The 11152-nt window shown below is 40.6% G+C and overlaps 1 protein-coding gene across 1 annotated transcript in view; it reads right to left on the bottom strand.

Annotated features, from left to right (window-relative positions):
* Positions 1-302: 302 nt before the first annotated feature.
* The window catches only part of LOC307047125 (uncharacterized protein), a 14009-nt gene continuing 3159 nt past the window's right edge, over positions 303-11152 (bottom strand). Inside the window, exon 2 of the mRNA XM_079693873.1 lies at positions 303-4396. Coding sequence (XP_079549999.1) covers positions 3342-4396 — 1055 coding nt within the window. The 3' untranslated portion in view covers positions 303-3341. The remainder of the gene's footprint in view (positions 4397-11152) is intronic.

The following is an 11152-nucleotide window of genomic DNA, read 5'->3' as shown; positions in this document are numbered from 1 at the left end:
AGTAAGTGCACGTTTTTATCATGTGTAACGTTACTGTTTAAACGGCGGATAAAGCAGCTTCATCATGGCAACTTGACAACAGCTAAGCTAAGCTAGGCTACTACTTACAGCATCCAGGTGACTTTTCAGAGTTGTTGTGCCACCGTGGTAGGCCAGTTTCTTGTCGCATATTTGGCACACTGCCTTCTTCTTACCGTCGTCCAATTTAAAATGGTCCCACACAGCTGAAGTCTTCGGCATTTTGTGTTCAAGTGTGTGAAACGAGGTGAAGCGAGGTGAAGCGTGCCGTTTGCGTTCGTGAATGCGATGTCAGGAGCACAGGCTGAGATTGTATATAATTCCGCATTTTAACAGTGCAATTCAAAAGTATAAATATAGTATAAGAATATGGCATTTCGCCTTTATTGATAGCAAACATTTAGAAAAAAAAAACATTTGGGGAAAAAAAAAAAAAAAAACGAATACCCGAATAATGAAATTGAAACCCGAATAGTTGGCCAACGAACGAATATTCCAATAGAAGAATATTCGAGTACAGCCCTAATATACACATACACAAACACCTTCCCCATCATTGTATCTCGAGAAAGTAATTTCTCTATTTCCTCTTGAACTGGTTAATGTCTGGACATGGCTTTAGCTCCACGTTCACACTTCCATAGTCTGACTCCACAGGCTGAGATACTAAATGTTCTTCTGGTTGTACGGACCCTATGAATTTCGAATTGAAATTGTCTCCTTGAACTACATCCCCCCACTCGTTGAGTGAATAATTTTTGGATGTTTCCTGGTAAAACGTTCTGATTAGCCTTAAACATGATTTGTGCCGTTTGGAATTCTACCAGGTCTGTGAATTTTAACAATTTTGACTGCAGGAATAATGTGTTAGTGTGATCAAGGTATTTGGCATTGTGAATGATTCATATGGCTTTTTTTTTGTAGTATAGATACTGCATTTATAGAACTTTTGTAGTTATTGCCCCAGATTTCAGCACAGTAAGTCAGATATGGTAAGACTAGTGAACAGTAGAGAATACGAAGTGATTTCTGATCTAGAACTTGTTTTACTTTGTTTAGTATGGAAATGCTTCTTGACAGCTTTGATTGTACATGTTTCTTGTGTAATTTCCAACTTATTGTGTCATCTATTATTAGACATTTAATTTCATGGACTCTTTCAATTTCAACCCCATCTATTTGTATTTGCATTTGTGTTTTTGTTCCATGTTGACCGAACAGCATTCATTTTGTTTTACTCAAGTTTAATGATTATTTTTGTCAAACCATGTTTTTAATTTGTGCATTTCATTTTCTATGTTCTCCACTAGCTGTTCTAAATTCTCCCCAGAACAGAATATATTTGTATCATCAGCAAACAAAACTAGCCTCAGTACATTGGATACTCTACAGATGTCATTGATGTACAGCAGAGGTGCACAGTACGTCGACCCCGGTCGACCGCGGGGGCAATGCTGGTAGATCGCGAGTCATTCATAAAAAAAAAATCCAGCTCCGTTAAAATAGACAAAACAGGTTTTGATCCCTCCTCCCTTGGCCTCCCTGCCACTTAATTCAGGAGTTTACTTGATTGACAGAAAAAGCGACCTATCGCTTTCCAGTCTGTTAACCCAGAATGCAAAGCGATACAAAATCAATCAAGTGCCGGGAAAACTCAAATTAAGTTAAAGAGACAAACAACAAAATGAGTGCGGGACCGAGCAAAAAGCTAAAATCGGAGTGTTCACAAGGCATATGACAGCGACTTCCCTCCGAGTAGCGAGCTGAGAAAGAGAAAGGTCATGTATTATTGCTACACAAACATTATCTCTCAGTCTTAGTGTCGCCAACTCGTTTCTAACATGCAAAAAGACAAACACATGCGTCAATGGTCGGTGTATTTTCGATCTTTCCAATCGAGACCAGTTCTTTCTCCCCCGTCTCTGTGCGAGGGGGCGGGGCAGTTTACACACACGCAGCTGCTACATGCAGCAACACACGGCAGAGATGGCGGAGAGAAGCGCTCCAAGGTGTGGTTACATGTTACCCGTCTTGAGGTGGACAATGCTCCTTGCCAAGAGTGTTTAGCATGTAAGGGCGGTAACACGAGCAATTTGTCTAAACATTTAGCAAAAGTGCACCACATCCAGACGGAGGAATGCACCGGGTTCGACTGTCTTTCTAGTAGCTCTGTAGCCCCGTCCACGAGAAACGTTTCCACGTCAGCAACACACAGAGTTAACACAATTATACAAACATGGGTTAATGATTAGAGGTAACTGAGTTATTTATTTTGTTAAAGTTTCAGCTATTCTGTTTACAGTTCTGTCATCACATTAATTAATACGATTTGTTAAAACATTGTTTCTTTTGATGTGAAATGTTATTTATTTAATTTAAATAAAAAGCAATGTTAATTTTGTTCACAATGTGTTTAGTTAGTTTAATAATATGTATTTTTGAATCAAGTATTCATCTTTATTGTCTTCATTGTTAGTTTCCCCATGCCTAAAACAACCTCAAGCTAAATCTAAAAGTTGATGTCTAAATAAGAGCGTTTTAGAAATTGTGCAAGGCATAATAGGCAGAATAGTCGATTAATCGTTTCATTAATCGATCGATTATCAAATTAGTCGTTTGTTAATAGTTTGTTGTCCTAGTTGTCTCATGTGTAAATAAAATGTGTTATTTAGCAACCCTTGCAATTTGGGATTTTATTTTTGGTAGGTAGACCTCGGTGAGCTGGTCATTTCAAAAGTAGCTCACCAGGCAAAAATGTGTGGACACCCCTGCTCTAATATATGGATGACAGTTGAACTGCATGATGTAACATTTATGCCATCTGCTGGAAAGAAGACTTATCGCTCTGTTGGCGTTGTTTCGAAAACAAAAACAGAATGAAGCTCTGATTTCATAAACAATCTTTGAGTACAGACACCGTCCTGCAGAGAGCACACAACCCAACAGCATGTTGTTGGTCTTGCATCACTTTACAAAATGTTTGCATTAAGACACCAAGACTAGCTGGTCCCTTGTAAAGGTGAGTCCACCTTAAACGAGCAGTGGGTGATCAGCAGATGAAAGGCAGGACACGGGAACTTGGTCCTGAGGAGATGTAACGATTATTAAACAAGAAATAGTCTCAAGGGGTCGAAGAAATGAACATTTGTAATTATTAGAGAATCGGTTGCAGGTGGGTGAAAACAGGCTTTGGTAGTAACGTATTACATGTAACGGTATTAGGTCATCAGGATACAAATTAGACAAATGTATTCCCTTACCAACACACTTGGTCTTTTTAAACGATTACGCCATTTAAATCTTTTGTCACAAACTTTGCAGATCTATTTTTCCTCTCCTGTGTGGATTCTCATGTGTGACTTTAAATGTGCACTCTGTGCAAAAGCTTTCTTACAGATTGAGCAGCTGAATGGTTTCTCTCCTGTGTGGACTCTCATGTGTGACTTTAAAGTTCCACTCCATGAAAAAGCTTTCTTACAGACTGAGCAGCCGAATGGTTTCTCTCCTGTGTGGATTATCATGTGTGACTTTAAACTTCCACTCTGTGAAAAAGCTTTCTTACAGACTGTACAGCCGAATGGTTTCTCTCCTGTGTGGACTCTCATGTGTGACTTTAAAGTTCCACTCCATGAAAAAGCTTTCTTACAGACTGAGCAGCTGTGTGGTATTTCGCCTGTGTGGATTGTCATGTGTGTCTTTAAATGTCCACTATGTGAGAAAGCTTTCTTACAGACTGTACAGCTGAATGGTTTCTCTCCTGTGTGGACTCTCATGTGTGACTTTAAATGTGCACTCTGTGAACAAACTTTCTTACAGACTGTACAGGTGAATGGTTTCTCTCCTGTGTGGACGCTCATGTGTGTCTTTAAACTTCCACTAAGTGAAAAAGCTTTCTTACAGACTGAGCAGCTGAATTGTTTCTTTTTAGCACTACGTCGTGGATCACTGACAGATTCATGTCTATTTTTCAGTGAGTTTGAGACAGAGGCAGGTTCTCTGGTCTCTTTCCAATCAGCACTGTCTTCAGTGTCAGGTTCAGAAGGGTCTCCAGTGTCGTCCTCAGTCTTTGGTTGTAAACTGCTCTCTGGATCTGAGTTCCTGGCTGGTTCTGGTCCTCGACAGTCATCTCCATCAGCTTCTGTTTCCATGTGTTCAGTTTGTCTTTGATGAAGCTGAGAGGACTGAGGTTTCTCTTCATCATCTTCACTCTTCAAAGGTTCAGGAGTGATATCAGCCTCCTCCAGCTCCTGAAGCTGCTCTCCCTCCTGTTCCTGCTTAATGTGTGGGGGGGGCTCTGGGTCCTCCTGGTCCAGAATGGTGCTCCACTCCTGCTGGTCAGGGAGAAGCTCTTCTTTAACCACCACCAGCTGCTGGACGTCTGCAGGAAACAGGAAACACAGTCAGAACAAACTGTTAAGTGTTAGCATTTACAAATCTCATCACCATTACAATGGGGGACATTTTACAGCCCTAATTAATGACTTTGTTTTTATATTTTCACATTATCTTTCTTAGTCCCACCTATTGTGTATTTTTGTTGGCTCAAGTCACCTCATGTAGCCCAGCCCCTTTCCACTTCCAGTTAAAAATGAAAAAGAGTTTTTCTTCTGGCGTAGCACTAGCCGCAATGTGAACAATGAATTGTATTTGGGATCGTTCACAGATACACTACGCCTACAGTAAAGAATGAAAATGCTCCGTTTCAAATTAAAATCCTCCATTCAAACTTTAAGTGACGGCACCTTCCTATGTAACAGTAATGATGGTGCAGTCAAATGTTCCCTGTCAGTGTTTAATTTATGTTGTTTCTTGATTATTTAGTATATTGCATTTTACTGCTGTACATGTTCAAAGTTGCGCTTGTATAAATGATTATAGATGAGGGAACCTGCTAAATGTTCAAATATGTGTTTTTTTATATACAGTACCAGTCAAAAGTCTGGACACCTTCTCATTCAATGTTTTTTGTATATTTTAATTTGTTTCTACTTTGTAGATTAACACTGAAGACATCAAAACTATGAAAGAACACATATGGAATTATCTAGTTAACAACAAAGTGTTAAAAAATCAAGAATGATTTTTATTTTTAGATTCTTCAAAGTAGCCCCTTTTGCCTTGATGACAGCTTTGCACACTCTTGGCTTCTCTCAGTCAGCTTCATGAGGTCGTCACCTGGAATGGTTTTCTATTAACAGGTGTGCCTTGTCAAGAGTCAATGTGTGGAATGACTTGCCTTCTTAATGTGTTTGAGACCACCAGTTGTGTTGTGCAGAGGTAGAGTTAGTGCACAGTGGAAAGCCCTATTTGACTGCTGTTGTAATCCATATTATAGCAAGAACCACTGAACTCAGTAAAGAGAAGCGACCGTCCATCATCACTTTAAGAAATGAAGGCCAGTCGATCCTGAAAATGTCAAGAACTTTGAATGTATCCTCAAGTGCAGTCGCAAAAACCATGGAACGCTATGATGAGAATGGCTCTCACAAGGAACCCCCCGGGAAAGGAAGAGCAAGAGTTAGTGCCCTCAGTTTGAGGCGTGATTGAAGGTCACTCCAAGACCAAGGACCATCATAAAAAAGACTCCTTTTCTCAGCCTCAGTCCGCACAGCAGGAACCTGGAACCGTATCCAGGCGCTGGATCTGAGGTTGTAAGACTCACAAACTGGAGCAGATCTGGCACATATGTAGAGTGGAAGCTTACCTGAAATGGCTTTATACATTAATAAAAAACAATGTTGCATCCTACGCATACTAAGTGAGGACCATCCAGTTAGGCTATACAGTGTGCAGTGATGAGTCCTATAGGGTGCATCTGATATATAACGCAGTGCAGCATGGTAGAGTGGGTCAAGTTTGGCCCAAACAGTGGGACAGGCAAATCTATAGATGGTATCACCGTAGTCCAGCTGGGACAGGAATAAGCCAGAGACCAACCTTTTTTGGGAAGAAGTTGAAAAACAACATTTAAGTCTGTAAAGGAGGCCAAGAGTGAATTTCAATGTATTAGTTAGAACTTCAATGTGATGTTTAAAGTTCAGATTACTGTCCAACCAAAAGCCAAGATATTTGTAGGTATCGACAAACTCAACAGAGACGCCATCAAGGGTGTCAATGGAGAGGCAAGAGGACGCTGACTTGGGAGCAAAAAGCATTGCTTTGGTTTTCTTACTGTTCAAAAGCAGTTTAGAATCAAGAAGCGCATGCTGCAGCGTGATAAGGTCAGATTTTAAATGAGAAACGGCCGGATCCAGAGAAGGAGCACATGAGTGTACAATAGTGTCATCAGCATACATATGATACGTAGTAAATTGCATCTGATTACAAATATTGTTTACATATAATAAAAAGAGCAAAGGCCCCAAAATAGAGCCCTGTGGAACTCCCTTCTTCAAGGTGACAGGGTCAGAGACAGTACTACCCAACCTGACGCATTGAGTACGGTCGGTTAGATAACTCTGAAACCAGCAAATGGCATTATGACCGAAACGAGCCATCAACATAACATTAGACATAATGTGGTGATCTACAGTGTCAGATGTTTTGGCTAGGTCAATAACCAATGCAACACAAACAGATTTTTTATCCAAAGCAGCCTTAATATTGTCTAAGACTTTCAGACTGGCAGTCACAGTACTGTGCTTTGATCTGAATCCAGATTGCATAGGGTTAAGGATGTTGTGTGAATTTAAAAAGAGCTTTAGCCAAGTAGAAACTAGGGACTCAAGAATCTTTGATAACACAGAAAGATTTGAGATAGGACGATAGTTATTGAACTCTGTGGGATCACCAGCTTTCAAGAGGGGCAATACCAGAGCTTTCTTCCACACAGCTGGCAGTGTGTGATTGGACAGGGAGAGGTTAAACATATCAGTTACTAGTTGTGCTATAATCTGAGCTGCAATATTTTAAAAGAACAGGTTGAGGCCGTCAGGCCCGGCAGACTTTTTAGGGTCAATTGAGTGCAAACCCTTTAAGACTTCAGAGACCGAGAAATAAGCTAAATCCAAAACAGGGGAGCTCATCTCTTGACTAGGGCTGTGAGTACGACCATTTAGAGAGTCATGACTTTGCTCATCAAAAATGTGACCAGCCTTTTTTGAAGTGAGCATTGAAAGCATTAGACATACCATCTGAATCTGAAATAAAAGAATCACTGACCTTCAGTCTTTGTGGGAAACTAGAAACCTTCTTGTTCTGAAGAGATTTAATTGTTTTCCAGAACTTGAACCAGAACCAGAATGGTCATTAAAACAATCAGTGGTTAAGCTCAGATAGTAATCAGCTTTAGCTTTTTTAATAAGGGCTGAACATTTATTTCTGAGGACACGAAAAAGAAGCCAGTCATCACTAGTGTTAGACTTTCTAGCTAAGGACCATTGCTTATTTCGATCATGAATTAGATCAGATAATTCTCTAGAAAACCATGGAGTGTTCCTATTCTTGACTCTGAATTTTCTAAGGGGGGCATGTCTATTAATAATCGATAAAAAGTGATCAATAAAAAATTGGACGGCAACATCGACAGATGGAATTAACGCTATGAAGTGCCATTTAACCTCCGCCAGATCGTGTAGGAAAGCCTGCTCAGAGAAGTGTTTGAAGCAGCGCCTGAGCACAATAAGGCCCTTGGCTTTGGGCAACTTAGTGCTCCTAATGCAAGCAATAGTGCAATGGTCGCTGATATCATTATGAAAGACAGCAACAGACACAAACTTATGAGTTGCATTTGTTAGAATGACATCTATAAGGGTATCGTTACTGGGTTTGGCAGGGTTTATTCTAGTGGGATTATCAATAAGCTGAGTTAAATTCAAAGAATCACAAACCTGCTTAAACTGTGAAGATTTATCACTCAACCAGTCCCAATTTAAATCACCCAATAATATGATTTCAGAAGAAAACGTAGACAACAATTCAGTAAGGCTAGTAGTTGCATCCATGATGGCCGATGGAGGCCTATAACAGCCAATAACAGTGAGAGGAGCATTTGCTATAGTTATTTGGACTGCTAGCAACTCAAATTGCCTTGGAATTGAAATTGAGTGAAGGACTGAGCACTGTAGTTTCTCAGCAGTGTATATTGCAACACCACCAGCTCTGCCCTTACGATCCGTTCTGAATACATTATATCCATCAATGTAAGTAACAGTGTCAGTGACAGACGGTTTTAACCAGGTTTCAGAAACTACAACAATATCAGGCTTAGCAACTAAAAACCAGGTCTTGAAAACATCTAATTTGGGCACTAGGCTTCTAGCATTAACATGCAGAACACCCAATCCTTGCCTAAAGCTAAACTCATTCGGAGTTGGCAAATGATGCAAGGAAGCAGAGAAACACTCAGGACCAGGGTTAATGTTAAGGTTACCAGAGAGTAGTAGCAGTAACAATATTAACAGTCTGGAAGATGATTTTTTTCAAATGGGCTCTGGACGCGTCGCTCCTCGGGGGGGGGGCGGGGCTGCTCCAATCCTTCGATATTAGCGAGTGCAGAGTCAAAAAGGCAAACGGGAGAGCGCATTTCGTACAATGAAACATCAGCTTTTGGTAAAAACTATCCGATGGAGTCAGCTCTCCAGAGGTTCCACCATCCGAATGTCCGAAGTGAACAGAGATATTGCTGGGAGGCAATCCGTCAGTTTTTCCGACATGCGGGCTGACAATTAATCCCAGGAAAAAAGCGAGCACAAGGGTAGCTTTAGGCAACATTGTGCCTTAACACACCCAATTCAGGATCCGCAGCTCAGGTCAATCAGCAGCTCAGGTCAATCAGCCCCCGACAGCAGGGCAGGGCAGACAGCAATCCAGAGTCCAAAACAGCGACAGCTCAGGCAGAGAGCAAACAATCCAGTCACAGCGGGGCACCGGCACAAAACAGCCCAAAGACTTAAGCTTTTATAACTTTTTTAAAAGCGCAGCAGACCAATTTAAAAACGGGTCTAAAAAGCAAAATAAAAATTATAAAATGTGATGATATTCTTCTGTTTAAATGCACCCAGGTGTGTGTTCCAAGATGGCAGCACGTTGATTAGTTTCTGTCTCTGTTAGTGTTTGTCTCATCCTCCTTCTTCTTGTGCATGGTGATCTGTGCTATTTCTAGCTAATAGTGATGCTAACGATAGCTAATTCCTAATAGTAGTATGTGTGTCATTTGTACAGTGCTACTTATATGTTATGTAAAGCCTGCATACTTATATGTGTTTTATTTCTGTATTGTTACAGTTTTACAAAGTAAAAGAAGAACAGTAAAGTGAAGAAAGAAAAGCTTGCATCTTTATTGGAGGACTTTTAAATGTTAGCTAACTGTCTAGCTAGCGCATATGGATACGCGCTGTAAGGGCAGAACAACCATACTTCGAGATATTCATCAACAAGTTGGTCACAGTGGAAGGAATCAAATGTTATCCAGGTTAAGATAAAAAATACTGGATACCATGTGCCAATGCATTAGCCAGAAAAATAATATCTGAATGTACTGTGTGCAGATGCACGCATGGAAATGCAGGGGAACAAAAAATGTCAGATCTGCCAAAAGACAGAATTATACCAGACCTACCACCATTCACATATGTTGGAGTGGATTACTTTGGCCCACTGGAAGTGAAAAGCGGACGAAGCATTGTGAAACGATATGGAGTTATCTTTACCTGTCTAACAACCAGAGCGGTGCACTTGGAAGTAGCTCATTCGTTAGATACAGATTCATGCATTAATGCCTGCAGACGTTTCATCAGCAGAAGAGGACCAGTATTGGAGATGAGGTCAGACAATGGGATTCATTTCGTTGCCACTGAAAGAGAGCTGAAGGAATCTATAAAAGAGTGGAATCTGAGCAAAATATAACAAGCCCTACGGCAAAAGGAGGTGAAATGGACCTTCAATCCTCCTTACGGAGCACATCATGGCGGAGTATGGGAAAGACTAATCCGGCTTGTAAAGAAAATTCTGCCCTCCATCACAAAACAACAAACACTTGATGACGAAAGCCTTTCAACAGTTCTGTGTGAAGCTGAAGGAATTTTCAACAGCCGACCAATAACTACAGCGTCCAATGATCCAAATGACTTTGAACCTCTCACACCCAACCATTTGCTGCAGCTCAAGGTCAAACCTTCGTTGCCCCCAGGCTTATTCCATCAGCAAGATACATACTTTCGCTGGCGACAAGTGCAGTACATAGCAAATTCGTTTTGGACCAGATGGATCAAAGAATATCTACCACTTTTGCAAGAAAGACAGCAATGGAATCGCATTAAAAGGAACTTCATACCTGGAGACATCGTATTAATTATCAATTCAAATGCAACTCGTGGATCCTGGTTAATGGCAAGAGTTATGGAGAAGCGTCCTGGATCTGGAGGACTGATTCGGAGTGTTCTTCTTAAGACAAAAACCAACACGCTGGAAAGACCAATAAGAAAAATATGCCTACTGGTGCCTGCCTTAGAATAAGGAAATAACTGAAGATGGACAATTCAGACACTCTGTCTATCTCAAATAGAATATGAAGACTGACTTTCTCTGGCTCTTTTTGAATTTTTGTTTATTGTTATTAAAGATGCCCATAACAATAGGGGCCGGTATGTTAGAGCCAGTATTTTGATTTGATAAGATAGGCCACCTAATTGTGACGTCTGTAGTCAACGTACTATAAAGGACTACAATTCCCACGGCGCCTGTGCTAAAGCCACAGTGATGAGCAACCTGTTGAGAGACGCCGTCGAGGAAGTTTTTAACCGTACTCGTCATCGTACTACACGTACATACAAACCGTACAAGTACCCTTTAAGTTGTGAAGTTATAAGCATTATCAAAAAAGAAAGAATACCTAAGTTGTTTGTTGTTTTATTTGAGTTTTGCCTATTTTTTTTGAATATTGTAAAGGCCTATTTTTCTTTGTTGCATGTGCAAAAGTTTGTTATTTTATTTTGAGCAAACACATCGCAACATCTTCTAAACCATCGGAGGCCAAGCAGCACTTCAAACTGTGAGTAATTTAAAGGAAATAAACGAGTTAGAACTGTCTGTTTAAGGCATTTAGTGCAAGCCCCCAAGAAGTGCGCCGGACTCAGATGAAAATATTTCTGGTGGCCAAACGGCAGTACTACACTTCCATTTGGTTGCCAGGCCC

This window comes from Notothenia rossii, assembly GCF_949606895.1.
Source record: "Notothenia rossii genome assembly, chromosome: 7".
Classification (NCBI taxonomy): domain Eukaryota; kingdom Metazoa; phylum Chordata; class Actinopteri; order Perciformes; family Nototheniidae; genus Notothenia; species Notothenia rossii.
This window is presented reverse-complemented; position numbering and strand designations above follow the sequence as displayed.